General features: G+C 45.1%; 1 protein-coding gene across 1 annotated transcript in view; it reads right to left on the bottom strand.

Annotated features, from left to right (window-relative positions):
* Nucleotides 1–21880, bottom strand: part of DEPTOR (DEP domain containing MTOR interacting protein) — a 115873-nt gene that overhangs the window by 64296 nt on the left and 29697 nt on the right. Inside the window, exons 2-3 of the mRNA XM_037048453.1 lie at nucleotides 12506–12684; nucleotides 11255–11378 (exon numbers count right to left, since the gene is read on the bottom strand). Coding sequence (XP_036904348.1) covers nucleotides 11255–11378; nucleotides 12506–12684 — 303 coding nt within the window. The remainder of the gene's footprint in view (nucleotides 1–11254; nucleotides 11379–12505; nucleotides 12685–21880) is intronic.

Raw genomic sequence — 21880 nt, 5'->3', positions numbered from 1 at the left:
ATTATAAAAGCTCTTTTTAAAGAGTGGTTATTATTTATTTGGGAGGCTCCCATACTTCTTAGAAAATAGAAGGACTTAGTGTTGGAAACAAAGAAAGAAAGGAAGGTAGTGAAAAACTTTAGGAGGGGTAAAATGAAGTCATGAAGAAAAACTGAAGACGACCCCAAGCAGGGAAAATTGTTGAAAGAAACTGATGAAACACTGAGCACAACAACGAGAGGTTACCGGGCTGGTGACAGCAGAGCCGCTCTGTCCCGCACATTTGTGGAAATGGCGTGAAAGCAGAAGGGGGACAGTCCCTGCAATTTTTTCCTAACCAAGGTCTTACATTGTCCAATCATAAGACTACCTCCCTTAAAACAGATTTAAAATCATGGCCTTGAGACACTTACGGTCTGTGGATTTTTGACAAGGGGCCAAGGCCAGCCAACGGAAGAAGAATCGTCTTTTCAACAAATGGTGCTGCAACTATCAGAGTCACACGCAAAAGAACAAGGTGGGACCCTTGCCTCATACTCTATACAAAAAAACAAACTCAAAATATAGGAAAGACCTACATGTAAGAGATAAAACCATAAATCTTTCATAAGAAAACATAAGAGTATCTTTATGACCTTGGATTTGACAAAGAATGCTTAGATACAACACTAAGAAGCACATGGGCCAAAAATAAATACATAAATAGATAGACAGGCTATGTCAAAATAAATAAATAAATTAGACTGTGTCAAAATTTTATGCTTTAAAGATACTGGCAGAAAAGTAAAATGGTAACTCACCAGGTGGGTAAAAATGTTAGCAGATCTTATGTCTGATAATGCATTTGCATTCAGAACATGTAAAGAATACGTAAAGCTCAATAATAAAAAGACAAATCACCCAACCTAACAGTGGGCAAATGTCTCGTGAGACAAAAGAAGATATACAAATGGCCAATAAGCAAATAGAAAGACACCAGACATCATTAGTCGTCAGGGACCTGCAAATCCAAACCACACCACTTCACACCCACAATCCAGTGGGGGAGCAAACATTAAAAGCCTATGTGCAAGGCTGTTAAACACTAAAACAGAACCAGAAGTACAAGTAGAATGAAAGGGAAGCAAGGAATGAAATGCCTAGGTCTACCAGAGGGAGCTTTGTAGCTCCAGCTCCCAGCTCCTTAAGAGCTGGGAGTTGGCTTTGAGAGACATGAGGGGACACAGGCTTAAGGAGCAGCCAGCAGGACAAGCAGTGTTGAGTAGGGGCCGAGGTGGGGCTGGGAGGGACTACAAAGTAGAAGGGGATAAGCTTGGGAGATAGGCAGCCATTCTGTCCGAAAGGCGTCAGAACCTACAGCTGAAAGGACAAACTCTGAGCCCAGGTGCACCCAGGAATATAACACAGATGACACAATGGCCCGCTGGTATGAACATCGGTCCCTTTTTCTCTTTATTATGGCAGCTGTGCTTCCAGCTCAACAACTGTATCAGCACTTCACCCCACTCTGGCTGGTCACTAGCTGTACACAGAATGAGTCGAGGTGCCTACTCTGGAAGACCGAGAGGAAGCAAGGGAAACAGTTCCTGAAAGCCTGAAACTGCTCTGATACAACTTCGATTTTGCCCACCTGCTGGACACCAGGAGAGAGGCATCAGGACCAAAGGACCAATGCGAAGCTCAGTCTAGAGGGAATAGGATAAAGAAACACCCTACAAACTGTTGCTCTCATGGATGCGAACTGCCTCTCAGCCGTCTGTTAGCATGGAGCAGTGAAATGTGATGGAAAGGTCAGACTTCGGTCTTTCTGAATCTATCTGGGCTAGTTCAGGAAGGAACTATAAGGAGCACAAAACAATGCCCGGGTGCCATGCCAAAGGAATGTGGAAGTGAGCTAGCTGATTACCATCTCTTCCTCTCTTGCCTATGAACACGGACGGTTCCCGAGAGACAGCGGCAATGGGAAGCAGTCTTGGGTTTGACTCTCTGAACTGTGATGTCCACCTGGGCTCTGTAATCCTGGATTTGTTCTGTATGTGAATGAGGGTACTAATGCTTGCCTTAACGGTGCTGTGAAAATTAGACCTAATCTGTACAAAGCGTCTAGCATATCACCTGGCACACAGTAGAGGTGAACAAAAGATACGCACAGCTGTGCACACACACACACGCCCGAGAGTGACCCCTGTCAACACCTGTCAGTCCTCGTCAAGGGCGCAGTTCTCCAAACGGGCCAGAAGAGCTGATTCCACGGCTCTGGGAAAGGAGATGCCTTGCAAGTGGTGGGTGAGACACAAAAAAGCCAAAGAGGTTCAATTTCTTAACAGGATCTTTCCTATTCCAGACCTATTGCTAATAATGCTGATGCAAAAGTTCATTTTACTTAGGATGTTAAACAATGGTGGCATACAGAAGGCAATTTAAAAAAAAATACTCTTTGGTTGGTGGCTTCATAAGTGTGTTCAGTTTAGGGAAATTTATTCAACTGCACACTTACGATATGGCTACTTTATATACATTACACGTCAATACATTTAACTTTATAGCGGAAGTTTAACAACAAATTTAACGTTCATGAAGTTAAAAACGTTATTTGGATTTTCTTTCTCTCTGACTGAGACTCTCTTTTGTTAGGGGCTGTGAAATTACTAAATGCTTTTTGTCACTTGGTGCTTTTTTTTTTCTCATTTGGCGGAACAATGCCTTTGCTTACACTCCCCAGCTCTGTGTGAAAAAAAAAAAAACATAATTAAGTAGGGGTGCTTTCATTTAGCAAACAAAGCAAGGAAAACAACATAGCAACTATGCTTTTTGGAAGCATCTCTGTCTTTACAGACAAAGCCACTTACCCAGGGAGCCTCGCACAGAGTTCGAAAAAAATGGAAGAACGCCCACCCCCTCCCACCCCACCCACCATCTGTATCCCTCAGACCAGACCCACTTGTCCTTTGCTCAGTCTCTGCCTCTTCTCTCAGAAGGTCCTCCCCCTCTGCTAGTCTGCGCGTTATTTTCCCCCTCTTTGTTGCAGAATGTTTGGGGAAGCCTCGCCCTGTCCCATCCCCCGTGATGCATTCACTCTAGAATCTCCACACTTCAAAACAAACAAGAGCTATTTCCTCTAGAAAAGACTCTGGATTTTTAATCTCTTCCAAATGGAATAAAATGACACTCGGTGTCAACTAGTCATTGGATTCAAAGAATGCTAGAGATGGTGTTCAATGTCTGCAGGTTCACCCTAGGAATTTTAATTTTTAATTTTTCACGCCAATTGTAGGGAAATACAGAACCTGCACTAGGAGCAACTTTTGGCCAGGAGCACTCTTTAGGAACTGGAGATGTGAAGCACATTACTTAGCCCGTCCCAAATTCACTTTCCTCACCTGTAAGCTGATGGTGAAAATCTCTCCCTCTGAGAGGTGTAGGAAGAATTAAAAAAATAAAATAAAATAACTTGTGAAAACTACTTAGGATGGTGTCTTGAGCTCACAAGTGATCAGTAAACAATGACCACGATTATAATTCCTGTGCTTTGAATGTTTATCATTAGAACTGACAGTGAGCAAATACAATCGGAATGATCTTACAGCAGCAAATACAGACGAATGGTTTCACTCAAATCTGAACGTTCCACAGGTTGGGGATAGAAGGGCCTGCCCATCAGCTTCTTTCCTCAATAAGAGTGACCATGCACCCGTGTATCTATTCATCTCTTCAACAAACATTTCTTGGGCCCATGCTAGACATTGAGGCTCTGAAGTTGTATGTGCTTCCAAGGTCAGGACATCCAAGAGCTTCTAGTCAAGGCAGAGAGACTGAACCATCATCACCAAAAGCATCACCTTGGAGACAGGGCAGTTCTGGTTGCTAGGCTGGCACCCGGAGTGACACAGGAGCAGAGACGGGGCCAAAATAATCCACTGTAATCCAACCTACTCCATACTCATACAACAGTGGCTACTGAGAGGGCCCTGTGCCAATTCTAACCATCACACCACGCCTGGTACACTCTCGGAAACCTGTGGCAATTCTAACCATCACATCACACCTGGTACACTAACAGAAAAACAGCGAGAGCAAGTGACTTTCCCACTGATACAGTGTGGACCTTTCTGCCTTCCTCTCCATTCAAAAGAGGATACAACTCACTTCGGTGCCCAGGTGGATATCCCAGGCTCTGTCAGTCGGGGTCCCAACAGGAAACCACAGGAATGTGGGAAGGGGCTAATGAAAGGTAGTTTATAACAAAAGAACTCCTAAGGCTATGGGCAGGGGTAAGGGGAACTAACAGGGACGGCGAGGCTCCCAGATGAGCAGATGGTGGAGATCACTAACAACTTCAGGCTTAGCGGGAAAGGGCAGCTTCCAGAGCCTGAACCAGGCACATGTCAGGAAAGGGCTGTTTGACAGGAGCTCTGCCCTTCATTAGCTGGGAAGGAGCCGGGAAATAAATATTCTGACCTCACTGTCCTCCCTCCCACCTACTTGCTGCCAGTGCCTCCCACGTACATTGGGGCCTGTTGCAATCCACATGCACCAGCCTGTGGGGGTCACGGCAGGTGGGAAAGGGGTAGAGGAGAGACCTGGAACACAGACATACCCTGCCATCTTATCGTGCTGAATACAATTCTAGTGCATCAAGACATGTTTTTTTTAACGCAAGTAGGGTAATACAAGGATCCCTCGACTACATGCATTTTCCTTATGTATTAGAAACATAACATGTCCTGCATTCAATGAAACTCCATGGAATTTTATCTCATTTAGTCCTGAGATCCATACTAGACATTTTCTTCCCATTTTACAGATGAAAAACGGCCTTAGAAAGGCTGAATGTCTTGGTCAGTGGCTGGGAAAGAACCCTGACGTACGTCTCTCCAACTCCAGAAAGCTTAAATGGGTTTTCCACCCTACTGAGTTGAAAAGTAATTACAGAGAGAGACTGGCAAAAGTCAATGTTACAGAGACTTGATTCGTAGCCTTGCAATTACACAGGATCAGGAAATCTTGGCAGGAGGAACCAGCACCGTCAATCTCCATCGAGGAACCCAATCTACTGTTGAAGCAGCAATGTGTTTACCTTTTAGTCAAGGCGTTTCTAGATAACCAAGCAGAGCTAGACATTTTTAGGTGACAATGTAGGGCTGATGACTTCTGCCAAGCACAGCTGACCTGCTACCGGCTCTACATGTGAACAAAGCTCTAATACCATTGCCATTTATTGCGTAGGAAGGGGACGGAGGCATTGTCAAGAAACAGCCAGGAGAATGCGATTTCCAAAACCAGACCCAAGGACTTAGCAAGAGCCAGGAAAACACTTTTTTCAGGCCCATTAAAAAATCTATTAAGTTGCTTACCGTTTGCCACTATTTAGTGGTTTTCGTGATCGCTTTCCCTTGTATTGAAGCTGTAGGATCTTCGCAGACTTAAAAACAGTTAATTTAAGATCGTGGGCTGTGGAACTGGAAACCAGGATTCAAAATGTTCCCTGTGTTGTCTGGCTGTGTGAAGTTAAGCAATTTAGTACACCTCTCTCATCTCAATTTTCTTATTTGCCAAAGGGAGAACAACAGTATTTATCCAGGTAACAGCACTGGTTTAGAACAAGGCTTTCATAAGACAGCACAAGTGTTGAGACAATAAAGCGCTTGGTACACGATAAGCATCGATAAGCATCGATGATGCCCTATGCGTGTTGCTTTCATCATCGTCATTAGAACCTCCGGGTTTACTCCGCTGTCTCTCCCACTCCTGTCCAGGAAAAAACCACAGGCCCCAAATCTCAATACGTGATCTAATTGTAGTCTCAACCCCTCCCAGAACCTTCATTAAGTTCCACACCTTAATTAGTACGGGACTTTCAGGTCAACCACCAATGGCCCTCCCCATCCCCCAGGGAAAGGAGAGGCAATCTGCATGATAAAAACCCTTGTCTTTCCCCAAAGAAGAGATGTCCTGCCCAAAATAATCCTTCCTTTTCTGTCACTTACAGCTCCTTCCATCCACTCTTCTTCCAATAAATAATCTTCCATTTCGTACAAAGTTTCTAGCGGCTGGATGGGAAGCTGCCCAATGTATGACTCACTTCATAAAGCCAATTAAATTTTCCAGTTTACTCCGTTGAATTTTTTTAACTCTCCTCTGCACGTTGAATGAAACCACAGAAATTTTTGTTCTAAAGTTGTTGTTAAACACCCTATAAGAAGAGATGATGGCCTTTTAATTTGTGCATTTTGTTTGAGTTGTTGGGAGACTCCAAGATCTCTTCCTCCCTCGCAAACAGAAGCACAACAGCTTGTGTTCTAGACGATCTTTTCAAAACTGTCTGCATAATGAATAGCCTGGGAAGATAAAGGTGGTGTCTCTCCTCTGGAACAAAGGGGCAGATCTGCCTATGGTCCAGTATAACACAGATAACCTCTCCTGCTAGGCCAGAGAGCAGGTCTGCTTGAAGACAATTACAAAAGATTCAGGTTCCTCAGCTTGGGATTCCACTTCTGTGTCACCCAGCGCAGGCTGGTGCTGTACTGTTCCATGGGAACCAAGGCTTGGGGAACTGGTTCCAGAAAATGATGATACCCTCGCACTACTGCCAAAGGTAATGAACTGTCCTTGGTCCCTAACCCAGGGGTCTTAGGTCTTCTGCCAGCACCCATGCAATAAATGATGGCCAACTTATTTGTTCTCTTACAAATAGGATAAAGTCTCAAGACGCTTAACAGTTCTTGCAATTAGTTACACCGTGTCATAATCAACCCCTGTGATTCAGATAAATGGCTGCAAAAGGTAACAACTTTTTTAACCCACTTACACTGTAATCTTTGGACATTCTTCAAAGAAACCGAGAAGGCAGGAATCCTTTATCGCAAGATTCTATGAAGCTTCTGATTAATTGGGCAGCACAGGTAAACTGTGAAAATGTTGTACATAACATGCTAGAGAGTATTTTTACGAAAGTTTGCAAGATAATTAAAACCTATTTCGCACACAGAATTTGAATCAATTTGCAGAACTCAGGATCTCAGTCTGAAAAACAGGTCTATACCAGAGATACAACAAGATGGAGCCAAAAGCTTAGAGACTTTTTTTTTCACTCCAGCTTCATGATCTAGGGTGACATCATTCATTAAACCTCTCTCCAGCTCATGCCCTGCCCCCACCTCTACCATGGGATTAACTGTGCCTGCTGGGTATAGCTCACAGAGGACCAAACACGTTAGTGTATAAGATGCTTTGTAAACTCTGAAGAGTCAAGACAAAGGTACACCTCTTGTTATCCCTGCTTGTCATTAAAAGCAAGCTCTCTTTCATTGTCTCGGGAGGAGTTCAGCAGCTCACAGCCATCACAGCCTGCAGAGTCCTTTGTTCACTCAGCAAATATTTATTGTGCCAGGCACTGGGAGGAAACAGGAAAAAGATCCCAGGGTCACGCGGTAACCTCTGATAAGATAAAACAAGAAAAAGGGCCTTTCCCCTGTGGACAGTTTCTCCCTTCTATTCCTCTTCCGTCTGCAGAGGAGAGAATGTAATGGGAGCGGTAGGGATGCAACAGAGATTGAATGGCATATGGGCATTTAAACCAATTCTTCAATCAGGTCAACACTCCTAGGCTGAAAAAGTAGACTTCTAGGGGATGGAGAGAGAACTCTTGCTGTGAGAAAAACCAAAAGCCCTTTAGATAAACAACTAAGCTACTGTCTTTCTGTACCAGATGGGGAAGGACATGAACTCCATTGAAGACTGAGGTGAAATCAGAACTGAGAAATCTCTTAGACCTATGTCTGAATGAAATCTTAGTTCAAAATGAGCATTTCAACTATTAGTTTTGGTAAGGAAAGTCCAAATGGTACCTCAAACTTGCATTCTCTTTTATAGCTAATTCTGTTTATCCATCTACAGAACACTTACAAATCCGTACTCCGACTTTTTTTCTTAAAGACATTTATTTTGCTAACCACTGAAAAGATAACCAAGTTTTGCAGTTTGGTGCAGGCACCTCAAACATCTTCCACCACGTGAAGGGAGGAGGCACGGATTGGAGGCTGTTTTTTTAAGTTACACATAGTTCTCCTGCTTACAAAGGTTTTACTTGAAAACCAGAAACTGTACTGTTTGGGACAGTGTGGGTTATGTGTATAGCTGTGTGTCAGGGATGTTTGTGCTTATACCAAATTAAGTGGGAAAGGGTAAGCCCCTCCTGGAGAGAAGTCATGCCTTATTATCCACATCTTCCAGTCCAGAGTGAAGGTTTAGTGAAACCTTGTTGATGAAAGGGCACTGTGCCCTGGATACGCCCTGAATTCCTCAAAATGACAAAGTCTGGGCTGTGATCCAGGAGCACACACCCTCTCTCTCACACTCCCTTCCAGACGGCAGCAGGGGGCGAGCAACAGGATGCAATCACGCTGAGGTCAGCTCCGTCCCGTGTGCTTATAAAAAGTAGTTCACTTACTGCCCACAAGAAGCCTATGAGGTCCACATAACCCTTCTCTCCACTTACCAGATGGGCAAATGGAGGCCCTGAGATGTGAGACCACACAGCCAAAGGACAAGAACCAGGACTCACACCCAGGTAGCCTGGCTTCCCAATTCCTCATGGCTATGCTAGGCTAAATTTTAAAATAATATGAAAATAACAGGTGCCATTCATTTATATTCTTGTTTATTACACTAAGAGCCACAGCGAACATTCCTTGGGCTCTCATACTGAGTCGAGCACTGTGCTTAGCATTGTACAGACCATGTTCCATTTAGGCCCCCAACAGCCTCTCCCTGTGGGTCCCGCCGTGTCTCCACTCGAGACTGCAGATCAGCAAGGTGCAGCAGCCTGCGGAAGGTCCCAGAGCAGGCAAGTCTGTGAAGCTGCTGAGTGAGCTAGGGAAAGGGGTGGGAGTCCTATGCAGAATGCCACTTCTCTGCTCCCTGCTGTCCGTGGTTCCCCATTATACTTAAAATAAAGTCCTCAATTCGTATCACAGCCTTCAGTGTCCTGTGTGATCCGGCCCCAACCCATCTCCTACCATTCTCCCTTCTTCCTGCTCTCTCTGGACACTCTGGTCTCCTTACTGACATAAGACACACCCAGCACGTTCCTGCTTCCCAGCCTTTGCCCTTGCAAAGGGGATGCTCTGCTCCCGAGTATCTGCAGGGCTCACTTTACTCAAACGTCACCTTTGCAGGAGTGCCTTCCCTGACCCTCTTCCCTACAATACCTCACCACCTCCGGGAAGTCTCTTTTCTTTCTAGCACTGAAAACCAGGAATTCTACAGCATTCCTCTTCATGTGACACCCATTTAACGTCCACCTCTTCCACTGGGGCAGAGGCGTTGTCTGTCTTTGGGTTCGCGGCATGTTTCCAGAGCCTGTAACCATGCTTGGCATGCGGTAGGGGCTCAGTGGATTTATGTTGTATAATTAATGAATTAATAAAGGGCCTGAAGGCACAGAAGAGCCTCGGATGGTCCAGAGGCACGTAGTTCAGCATGAACGGCACATAGGATGGAAGGGGAGAAGCAACAGAAGGTGGGGCTGGAGGAAGTCTGTTTTCTAGAAGGTATGACAACTCTCTTTATCTTTTCTTATGCTGGCGTTGCCATCATACCCATTACCCAGCCCATAGCAAGAATCGTTTGGTATCAGACATTTTCAGTTACTGCTAACCCCAATTCCCACGGTACGGTCACCCAGATCCCAGGAGACAAACTGCAGCTACAGAATAGGGGTACAGACCCCCCTGGCTTCCTTCCTTTGGAAGCGACATGTATGTTTTCCACAACACAGAATCTTATGCAGGGGTGTCCAACCCATGGCCCATGGGCTGCACGCAGCCCAGGATGGCTACGAATGCAGACCAACACAAAACCGTAAATTTACTTAAAACTCTATGAGATTTTTTTTTGTGATTACGTATCACAATGTACTTAATGTGTGGCAACTCTGCTCCTTCCAGTGTGGCCCAGAGATGCCAAAAGGTTGGACACTCTTGGAAGGGTCCACCATGGTAATCTACCTAACACCTGCGAGAATTCTCCAAAAGGAACTAAGAAAGGCAAAGAAACAGCAACAAAACTTGTATACAGTCAGGAAGACAAAGGAGGTATCGATGGGGCCCTTCCATTCAAATTCATGTGAGTCAGAGAGATGAGAGTTTCTCTATAGTTCAATACAGACAGCACGTAACAGGCCAACTAGTACATATCGAGCATTAAGTGGCTGGACAATCCCAGCTTGAAAAACAGAGGCATGCAGAACCTGGACAGGGGTAGGACACCGGAGGGACAGAATCCAGGGCGGCCATCACTGTCATGTGAGTAACCGAACTGGTTTCCATCGGTGGGGTCTGACAACAAGCAAGAATCAATGAGCTAAAATATTTGAGTACTTGACACAATTTATTCTTTTAATTCCCACACAGAACTACACACCTAGGAGGTAGGTGCTATCATTACTCCTGTGTCAAAAAAGAAGTCACTGAGGTTTCAAAGCCAAGGTGACAGGGCTAGAACCCAACTCTGTCTGGCTCTTAGCCATCATGCTAAGAGCTGACCCCCTGAGTCCCCTCCCCCATGCACCAACCCACCCATGAAAGAGCAGGCTCTTTTACGTGATAAGTATTATTTCAACTCCCGGAAACACTGAAAGGCAACCAGAGTGAAGAAGGGGGTGCCATTGCTCCTCCTTCTCTTCTGGTTGCCCAGGGGAGAAAAAACAAACAAACAAACAAACAAACAAATAAGGAAGGTAGGATGGAGTAGGATCCGCAGCTCAGAGACCACTGCGGAGATTCGAGATCCAGCAACCAAATACTCCTGGGCGACCAAAGACTCATTTCTCAAAGAGCCGAGAGGTTTTCCCTCATAGATCACCCTGCTATCTGAAGTTCTCTCCCTGTTCCCTTCTTGACCTCAACTTGAACTTCTACTGCACTTGACACTGCATCTCTAGCCATTTACAAGACTACGTTTCCAAGTTACACAACAGTATTTCATCATTTGATGGCAAACATCAAGCTCCAACCTTTTGTTTTTACTTCTGGAGTTTTTGTTAAATCGACTTACATATAGAAAATACTATTTAAATACATCCTTCGTTACGAATCTTATGAAACTGACTTAATTTCTGGAGAAAAGCAAGCGATTGATAAAGTTTTCTCATTATTAAAGGGACAGTTATATAACCACCGCACATGGAAGAGCCAGGCTGAAGTCAAAACGATGAAAGTCTAAAATAGCCCTGCTTTTCTCAAGGTTACAGTGGGGGGTTTCGTGTGCAACGTACTTCTCGTACAGCCTCTGCCCTCGCATGAAGGCCTTCACTTCGTTGTCCAGCGGGAAGGTGCCGTCATCCTTTCTAAAGCGGTAGAAGAGCTTGACATCCTTGAATTCCTTGTGCTCGTCACACACTGAAACACAATACACAAGGGGGCAAATGAGCAAAAAAAAACCCTCATGTAATTACTCAAAAGAACTAAAATGCTAACTAAGACGTGTTTACTACCTAATTTCTCAAGCACACTGCTCTGTGATTTAATGCACGTAGAGTATTGAGCACAGGACCGGGAACAGAGTAAGTGCTCAGTATTATTAGCTATCATATCCTATCATCACTATTATCCAGTAAAAGGGTCACAAAATTCCATCCATCATTCATTCCACAAACTGCTTGAGCATGATATTCAGGTAAGCGTCAACCACAAAGAATGTGAAAGCTAACGCAATAAAGAGAAATGTCAACGTGTAATTAAAATATGGTGTGATGAGGCTATGGGAGAGGTGAGGAGATAGTGGGAGGTCAGAGGAGGCGTACCCAGGACCCCAGTACTCTGGATTTGGGGACTGGATGCTTTTCGGAAAAGTGTGCATATAAGTGGAGACCTGAACAATGAGCAGCAACTGGGCATGCCAGCCCGAGAGAAAAACAATACCATATTTTGCCATGTATTATGTGTACCTTTTGCCCAAATTTGAGGGGAAAATAAGGATGAGCATTATACTAGGATGTGGGTGTGCATTTACATGGCAAAATACGGTATGTGAAAGATCTCGGCCTGGGTTAGAGATTTCAGGGAGATGCGTTCATGAATATCCTTTGAACCCTTGAGAGCAATGGCAGAAAGTTGGAAAAAAACGAAACGGCCATGGAGAAACATGTGAAAGCACAATTACACACACCCGGTGCACAGCGGCGAAAGTGAGAGAACAGGAGACACACTATCAGTGTGGATGTGTCCCCCCCAAAGCGCAGGGAACAAGCTGCAAAAGAATAAACTTGCATTGCTATAATGATTTCAAACATTTAAAATGATATATGTTGCTAAGAGATGCACATACAGAAAAGAAAAGTATAACGAAGCCCACGGAAATAAACCCAAATGCCTCTAAGAGGAAGGAAGGAAATGGAGCTGGGGAAAGGTACACAGGAGACAATTAAAGTAAAATGTTCTATTTCCTAAATGGGTAAGTTCAAGTCTGGAATACAAGATGTAGTCCTTCACTTCCCCTCAGTGCCCCTGACCGCCAGGTCACTCACCGTGATGAACGATGCCCCGGTCTGCTAATTTCTGCATGAGTTTAATCGCCGTCTCTCTGTCGGAAGCCTCCTTGTGCTCAATCAGCCAGTCGATCAGTTCTTTGGCAACAAAACAGTTTGGGTATGTTTTGAGATGATGTCGCCTGTCTTTAATAACCTTTTCTTCATGCAGCCTGAGCCTGGAAAGAAAACTCGGCAATCAGTTTAGAAATGTTGGTGACAACACAAGTGATTAAACCGATCCCAGAGGGCAATGGCAGAATGGAAGCTCGGCAGGTACTAGAGTGCCACTCAACTATTTCCATGGCAGTGGGTGACTTCCACCCTGTCAGAGCCCAGGCCGCCCCCCCCCTCCCGAGAATGATTCCACCCCCAGATCTATAGGTGACACAGAAGACTGGAGGGACACACAACCAGACAACCTAGAGCTCTCTGGTCACTCAGGAGACTGAGAAAAGCTGCCCCCCTCAACCTCTGCCTCACTCGCTTCTCTTGATCTCTCCACCAGCAGACTTACGGCTTCAAACAACCCACAAACAAAAACTCTGAGTCCAGGTACTTCCGCTCCATCACAGATTGATCAGGATCCACCACAGTTGCATTCATTTATTCATTCATACAACAAACACAAGTGAGTGTCTATTCCCTGCCCATCAGGCACTTTTGAGCATTAGAAGCACATGTCGGATCATACTCGAAGGTTGTTGTTGCCTTTATGGATTTTGTTTCCATACAGGCAAGAGGCAATCCTTGCTGAGGCTCACTAGGTTCCAGGTGCTGACTGGAGAACTTTTATGTAGATCGACTCACTTAATGTTCATAGTAACGATCTCATCAGAACGTATTATTGCCCACCCTTTCTCCCTCCCTCCCTTCCTTCCAGCAGGGGGAACTGAGGTCTCACAGACTGGCCTGCGACCACACAGCTAAGATCTGACCCCTGATGATCTCATATCTCATTTCAGAGTTCTGCTTTTCAATCGCCATGTCATGCTGCCCCTAGCTAGGGAGGAATAATAAAAAAATCTCGGAAATGGATTAAAGCTGTCCAATAACTACGATTTATTTATAGGCTGAAGGGAGAGTGTGGAGGGAAGTGGCTGACACAGAGCCTTCTCTTATTCCCTTCAGAACTCAGTGACTTTCTTCCAAAAGTCTTAAACCTGCCTGAAAAAAAAAGTTTGCCCCATTTTTCTTTCTCTGTTTGATCAGCCTGGCATTTAGTCTTTAAGTCTCAAGTGAACCATCAGGTCGGCTTCCCTTCTCCTTCGCTCACATGGTTCCTATCCTCCTTAAGTCAGTTATTGAGACTGTGGCACCATGGGAGTGTCACGTGAGAAAACCACAAAGCAACTGTGTGCCTGGGGCGAGTAACCTAATGTCTCTTTGTTTCCCTGTAAAATGTAGGCAATTAGGCCTACCCTGTCTTCCCTGCAGTGTGGAGATTTAGGGATAGAAGGTCTGTGAAGCACCTGCTAGCCACCCAGCCTAGTGCCCGACACATCGCAGGTCCCACCCGCCGTTTCCCCCACTCCCTAAGAAAGGAACTAGATCACACTCTCGCCTGTTTTTTGGACAGAGTGCACTGAGTGATAAGGGGTTTTGATAACCCAAAGGTTCTGATGGGGGGCTGGGCGCATACTGGGCCGGAGCTGAGGCCAAGCTGCTCTTCCTTGCTCCACACTGGTATAAGCTGAGCAGTGTCCCCTAGAATGCCTGTGTGGAGACCCTCAGCCTTCCGAATGTGACCCCATTTGAAGACAGAGTCTTTTCAAAGGGAATTCAATTACAGTGAGGTCAACAGATTGGGCCCGAATCCAATAGGACTGGTGTCCTTATCTGGAGAGGACATGAGGACACAGACACACACGAAGGGAAGACCACATGCAGACAGACAGGGAAGGCAGCCATCTACACACCAAAGAGCGGCCTCAGCAAAACCCACCCTGCCAACACCCTGGTCTCAGAGTTCTAGCCTCCCGACCAGTGAGAGTCACTCAATCTACGGTACTTCGCTACGGCAGCCAGAGCTCACTAAGAAATCCAACTACTGAAGACTGGATTCGTGGCCTGCGTAGTCCGGGGAGAAAGGGCTCAGCTGGGGCATCGGCAGGGGGCAGGGAGAGGAGGAGAGAAACGAGGGGGTCCTAACATCCATTAACTGCACAGAAAGGAAAGAATGGGCTTCTGTTTAGTGGGCTTCCTACCATACGCCCAGCACGATAGTAAGCATTTTCACACATGCTCACTTAACTAGCTGCAATGGCCTGATGTGTGCATCCCCCCCACAACGTTTCTGTGTTGAAATAAATACCAAACCCCAAATGTCAACCCACTCGGCTCTACACCTGAAAGTAACGTAATACTGCATGTCCACTATAATTGGAAATTTGAAAAAGCATTAAAAATTAATTTTAAAAAGAAAGAACTACTACCCAAATGTCAGGTACAGGACAATCGGGAGCAGAGGATGGGGAATATGAAGACCTGGCTGCCTGTAGTTCCAAACAATCAAACTTCCAAGCACTAAGGTCCCATCGGTAAAATGGTGTCACACTGTCACAAAATTCACTCAGTGACACGGACAAAGACGGCATGTGAGCCCTTACTCAGGGTGTGCTAGGCAGAGCTAACTGCTTGAACGTTATTAATCCTCATGCTAACTCCCCAAGGCAGGTCATGTCAAAACCACAAATGATACCCACAAAAAGATGTAATGATTACTAAAGAATAAATAGCCCTAATTTTTAAAAAAATGTTCACAGAGCTGCACCAAAGTCATCACATGTATCCTTTTAATGAAGTCAGTGACACTATCACTGGGTAATTTGTGTAACGTGCTCCAAGTGGCAAAATGCGAAACATTCATTCTTAGGCGTGATGTCTGTCAGGGACTCAAGAATAATGAAGACCAATTTATTTAGACATTGAAATGTGGGATAAGCTACCCTATAATTTGGAGGAGGAATAAGTTATGAGCCAAAAGAGGAGTTTTAGCTCCTGGACACTTTCCAACTTCAAAAAATATGTTAGGTGATGTTGACCTCTAAATACTACAGAATAGAACCTTTCAGCTCCTATCCTTTCATGAACCCACACGCTCAAGCTTGGTGCTGGTTCTCGAGCACGTTTGATTCCCGTCAGTTCCCGCCCTGCCCCGTGGAAAGCAGTAGTAAGCACCACCCGGCCCACCGGGGCCTGGGACATCTCCATGTTTGGAAAACTGAGCAGACGTGTGATGGAGGGGAAGGAACTTGGGGTCCAGGAGTTAGCCTGAAACTTGATATTTCTAGACACGTAACCAGAGGTTAAAAATGCTCAATACCTGTGCTACCATCTTTGTTTTCTTGTATACTCGGAAACACATTCTAAAAATGAGCCTGGAAAATTGTATATTCCAGGACAAGGTAGCCCAATAGAGAGGCAAGGACTTTCACCGTGCAAACACATAATTAAGTGTTTTGCCTGGCACCATGGGTCCTTAATATATATTTGGTGAACAAATGAATGTACAAGGGCACTCACAGAAATGCCACCGTTTTTTTCAAAAAGGTGAGGGGGCTTCTCACTAACTTGGGATGAGTTCCCACCCCACAACTTAGTAAGCATCAACTATTATGAAATCGTCATCTAAGCCTTTTTAAAAATGATTTATGCTTCCACTTCTAGGGTAACCAGTTTCTGGAGTTTTCACCCCTTAGAATTGTCGCAGCTGTTAATACACTCACATGCACAAATCCCCAAGAAGGGGACAGAGTAGGCAATGTGCCCAAGTTTCATAGAAAACCGGAAATTTTGCATAACTGAACCTCTGTAGAATAGCATTCTCTAGAAAGACTGCAAAAATGCTGAGCTAAGGGCTAAAAGCCACACTTTTAAACACAGCATTTTGCCTGGACACTCCAGTCACATTGTCTACCATGTCCAACATCCCTTTTGAGTTAAAATGGTCTTCCGCCCTGGCTGGTGTGGCTCAGTGAATTGAGCGCGGGCCTGCAAACTAAAGGATAGCGGTTTGATTCCGAGTCGGGGCACACTCCTAGGTTGCAGGCCAGTTCCCAATAGGGGACACATGAGAGGCAACCACACATTGATATTTCTCTTCCTCTCTCCTTCCCTTCCCCTCTAAAGATAAATAAATAAAATAGTAAAAAAAAAAAATGTTTTAGCCCTGGCTGGTGTAGCTCAGTGGATTCAGTGCGGGCCTGCAAACCACAGGATCGAGGTTCGATTCCCAGTCAGGGCACATGCCTGGGTTGCAGGCTGGTTCCCGGTTCCCGGCAGTGGGCAGCGGACGCATGAGAGGCAACCGTACATTGATGTTTCTCTCCCTCTCTCCTTCCCTTCTCCTCTCAAGATAAGTAAATAAAATCTTTTAAAAAATGTTTTTTAAAAAATGGTCTCCCACACTATACCTGCCCAAGCAGGGTTTAAAAACCTCCTGCCTGCTTTCTTTGCAGGGGCATCCCTGTCCATGCCCACAGGCAGTTCACCAAGGAGACAGGGGCTACCCAATTTAAATGACAATGATTAGTTAGGCCAAGCACTAAGGCTCCCTCCTGGATCTAAGCCAGAGTGCAGTTTTCACATGGTAGTTGTGCCATGGAACACTTTTTTGAAGCAGAAGTTACCCAGGTGTCAATGTATAAAACACAGCAATGTGGGGCGTTCTGGCTAAAGGGGTTCAGCTGCCAAGTCCAAGTATATACTTCCTGGTTTCCCCATTCAGTTCTGCCACATACCCTCTCCACATCCTCCAGTGTCTGCATGGAATCCTAGAACAAAGGTCAAAAGTCCCCAGGACTAGAAGATGCAGAGGAGTGAGAGAGGTGTGGGGAGGGACAGCACAGCAAAGCTGAGAGTTCAGGAGAAAGAGCCCTGGAGCTGGAAATGAGAGGCGGTAAAGGACAGCCTGCAGTGTTTTATTCTTTGGAGTTTTCCAGTCTTCTTCCAGCTATGCACACCCTATGGTAACCAGAACAGTACCAATCAGTCCCTTCGGGTGGCTGTGTAAGCCTCGGTTCCTTGGATCCAAAAGAACCTCACCTACCCAGGTTCTAAGGAGTATGTCTTGGAATCACATTCGCTACAAACACCTTTCTCCCTGACCCCAGGGATTCTCCCAAGCCTTCTGGCCTCTTTCCCAGCTATGAGCACTTGCAGTCTGGACACACTGGGGTCTTCTCTGTCCCCCCGAATATGCCATCACTCCCTATGCCTCCAATCCAGACAGACCCCTCCACTTGGAATGCTCCATCCTCAGGGCCCCAATAATTCAAAAACTCTACTTGCTCTTCAGCTTGAAAGGCACCTCCCCCTATGAACACCTCCCCAGCCTTCCAAAGCCAGGGAACAACCTCTTCTCTGTTTTCTCCTAATATTTTAATGACACTAATAAAGCATTCATCTTACTGTATTACAACTAAATGAGGTCAGGGATCCTAAGCGAGGGTTGCTTATTTAGTTTTACCATTCTTGTGCCTGGCCCAAGGGAGGGGACAGATCCTCACTGATGTGAAAAATATTGGTGCCCACTATGTACTCAGTAACATTCTACATCAGTCAATTCAATCTCCATTGCACTGTTGGGGAGAATAACCATCTCTATTTTAGCTGCCTTTTCAATCTCACTGGCAAAGAAATTTCAGTATAAAAACAACCTTTCCATCATTCACTTCAGACAGCTGGTCCGCAGGCTTGAGAGTCAAGGTGATTCTGTGATGTTCTATTCCTGTCCTGCTAACCAGCTGCTGAAAGGGCATCAGACATTTTCCTCTCCCAGCCCCCAAACAACAAACACTGCTGAGTGCAGGGCGTCAATAATCCCGACGAAATTACCGTCCATCTGACAAGGAAAAGAGAAATTGTTGTTGCCTTTTAAACAATACCTCGCAGAGAACTACAGCAGGTTGTAAAAGGCAAGGAACAAAAGAGAGGCAGAAACTACAGATTCTCATTTAAAAACAGTGTCATAAATCTCGGCCAAAGTAAACAGTTTAATTAAAAAACACAGCAAGCCCAACAGTGGGGCTGCCAGTCGGAGCCTGGTGATTTGGACTGTAGCCCTGACATAGATGTGCTTTAAACCAAAGCTGTTGTCCTTTCCAGATGTTCTGCAACAGCCAATGTCTGTCCCTGGGGCCCAGAGAACTCAGGGGAAATCACTGTTAATCACCCACCCTAAAGGATGAGAAAAAAGACAAGAACAAGTGAAATCTAACATACTGCATTTCCTTTGAATGTCTGGATTTATTTTATTAAAATTTCAAATGATCAAAATCATACATGTTCATGGTAGAGAAACAATTCAAATACGTGTAATAGAAAGTTGGGTAACAGGATACTAATTGCTGAAACTAAGAGATGATGTGTGAGCGCTTGCTACACTATTGTATGTGCTTTAGGATGTGTTTGAAGTTTTCCTCAACCCCACTTTCCAAAGGAACCCAGCATTAATAGTTGTGTATATACCCTTGCAAAAGTTTTTTTACCTACACATATATGTGTTTATTTGTGTGAAATAGGATCCTAATATACATTTCATGCAGTTTTGCTTCAAGAAGATGCCTGAATTCTCTCAGCCTAGTCAGAACAAGAGAACAATACAGAGAGAGGCAGGAGAGAGAATCGAACTGCTTAACGGTAACAGAGCACATGCCGTTCTGCAGAGCCAAGAGGAATGGGTCTCGGAAACACGCCCCCAGACGCACGCACGTAACGTGCAGGAAGCTGCACTAATGGCCTTCCGCCGTGGTTCGGTCAAACGGTTCACCAGCGAGACTCCTTTCCGGGAGGGCTGCAAGCTGTGGCTCTGTGACTCGGAAAGTCTCCATACGGAGCCCCCGCAGGCCCCTGGTCAAGTCGGTACAAAGTCCCATGTATACTGTGTGTCTTGTCACCACAATGAACTGAGACGGTAAACACACCCAGGCAGAAAGCAGGTTTCACTCCAAGTCCCATATATCGTACACTTTTGGAAATCAGGCTGAAGCAGTATGAGCAGAAACAATAATAGCAGCGCCCTGCATCTGAGCGAAGCCATGACTGTCAGAGCTGAGACTAGCAACATCCCTGGGAATCAGGAAGCCGCCCTCACTCATTTGACAGATAAGGAAGGGAGCTCAGAAGGATCAAAGTGATGTGACCAAGTTACATTTTTAAAGGAAGAGAGTCAGGATTTGAACCCAGATCTTCTGATTCTCGTCTGTAGAGAGCTTCCCGTACCATTGAATTTTAAATGGCAGAAGCACCCGTCTTCTGCCTATTTTATGCTCCTACAGGCTAAGAAAAAAAAAACATTCTAGTTATGCTAGAGTGCCATGGCGAGGTGAAAATTTATGCAATTTATGCATCACACAGATCTTCCTACCAATGTAAACACAGATGGGGTTTGCAGAAGTGCCTATAAAAGAAATCATCAGATTGTCTTCATGTTGGCACTAACGACGATGACCCTCCTGGGGGACAGGGAATGGACCTGGAGAGTCACACCATCCCAGAGAGTCACCATCAGGCCATGCAGGACATATAACAAATCCTATTTTATTTTATTTTTTAATTTATTTATTTAACTTTTGTTCAAGTACAGTTTTCTTTCTTGTATTCCCAGCCCTGCACCCCCCCCTGTGCTCCCCACCCCCTCCCATCTCTGGCCCCCATCTTAGTTATTGTCCATGTGTCCTTCATACTTATTCATGTGAGTCCATCCCCTTTTACTCTGTGCTTCTCTCCCCTCTCCCCTCTGGACCCTGTCAGCACATTCTGTATTGCAGTGTCTTTGGTTACATTTTGCTTGCTTGTTTGTTTTGTTGTTTACATTCCTGTTAAAGGTGAGATCATATGGTATTTGTCTTTCACCGCCTGGCTTATTTCGCTCAGCATAATGCTTTCCAGTTCCATCCATGAGGTTGCAAAGGGTAGGAGCTCCTTCTTCCTTTCTGCAGCATAGAATTCCATTGTGTCAATGTACCATAGTTTTTTGATCCAGTCATCGACCGATGGGCATTTAGGTTGCTTCCAACTCTTGGAAGCAAATCCTACTTTAATTATGTGTGCCGAGAAGTTTAAGAGTCCCTTTTAAATATCTCATGCCTAACAGCTATGTATGGTGCCAGGCGGGTACTAAACTCACCAGGGAGACCACTTTGTACGTCACAGAGACATCTAATTGTTATGTGGCATGCCTGAAACTGATATAATAGTGCATGTCAACTGTAATTGAAAGATAAAAAACCATTTAAAATAAATAAATAACTTTTCATCTCATCCCTGAGATAAGAGGTAAGTATAGGGCCAGGACGGGAGGGTCCCTAACTCAGCCTTATCTCCTCAGATGTAATATTTTTACTGCATTCTTCTTCTACGTGGGCTTTCTCCTAAGAGGTGTCCTATTCTAAAGGGACAGACCAATGTGTCAACATGTCTAGCCCTGATCTCTTCCTCAGAAGATGGAATGGTGCTCTTCCTGTTTGCAAAGTGCCTTTCCAAGAAGCTCCAGAATTTTTTTTCAAACAAGTCATTCTATGTTTACATACCACACCCAGGAGTAGCAGGCCTCTAGTTGCCGTCTTACAGGTGCAGAAACAAGGCCAGAGTGGGTCGTGGAACTCACAAGGACACAGAATGATTCAGCACCGGTACTGGTAAAAGTCCCTGCTATCTTCTTGGTAAAGGACTGGGCAGGGCTCTTACATCTTGGCAACTGCTTCCAGTCGTGGTCCCCAAACCCCATCCTGCCCCTCTGTAGTCAAGGATGCTGTGTCCTGACTATTGATCAATATGCAAGGGTTTTTCCCTTCCCTTAGAACAGTGATTCCCGAACTGGGACATACAGTACGTCCCTCCCTTTACCTCTGTTCTCCAACATCTGGCACAGGGCCAACAACTGGTGCTGTTCAGTGGGTCCCAAGTGGGGGATAGGAAAGTATTGCTCTCAGGTAGGAATGGGGACTCAGTGGCATGAGTTAGCAAATTAACTTCCTGCCTTCCTCACTCACTGTTCATCATTCACTCACAGAAGTGCTGAGGAGCCAGAATTCCAATTCAAGTTCCAGCCATTTCACTGTGTAACTTTGGACAAAGCATTCAACTTCTCAGTGCCTCAATTTTCTTATCCCCAAAATGGGAATAATAATGTGCCTTCTATTGTGAAGATTAAAGGAGAGACTAGATAGATACAGTGCTTAGCACATAATAAGCTCCCAATTAATGTCAACTCTTACTCTGTACATATTTCACTGCCAGGTTTTGCCAAAGCACCACCAAGAAGCCATGGAATAAGCATTTCAGTGACTTCTGTAGAACAAACGTAGTCCTCAGTGGACCAGTTCCCCAGCATGGATGCAGGATCTTGCACAAAATTTGTGCTTAATGTTT

Source organism: Sturnira hondurensis, unplaced genomic scaffold (assembly GCF_014824575.4).
Source record: "Sturnira hondurensis isolate 20B ecotype Veracruz unplaced genomic scaffold, ASM1482457v3 Scaffold0006413, whole genome shotgun sequence".
Classification (NCBI taxonomy): domain Eukaryota; kingdom Metazoa; phylum Chordata; class Mammalia; order Chiroptera; family Phyllostomidae; genus Sturnira; species Sturnira hondurensis.
The sequence above is the reverse complement of the archived record's forward strand: the minus strand, read 5'-3'. Positions and strand labels throughout refer to the sequence as shown.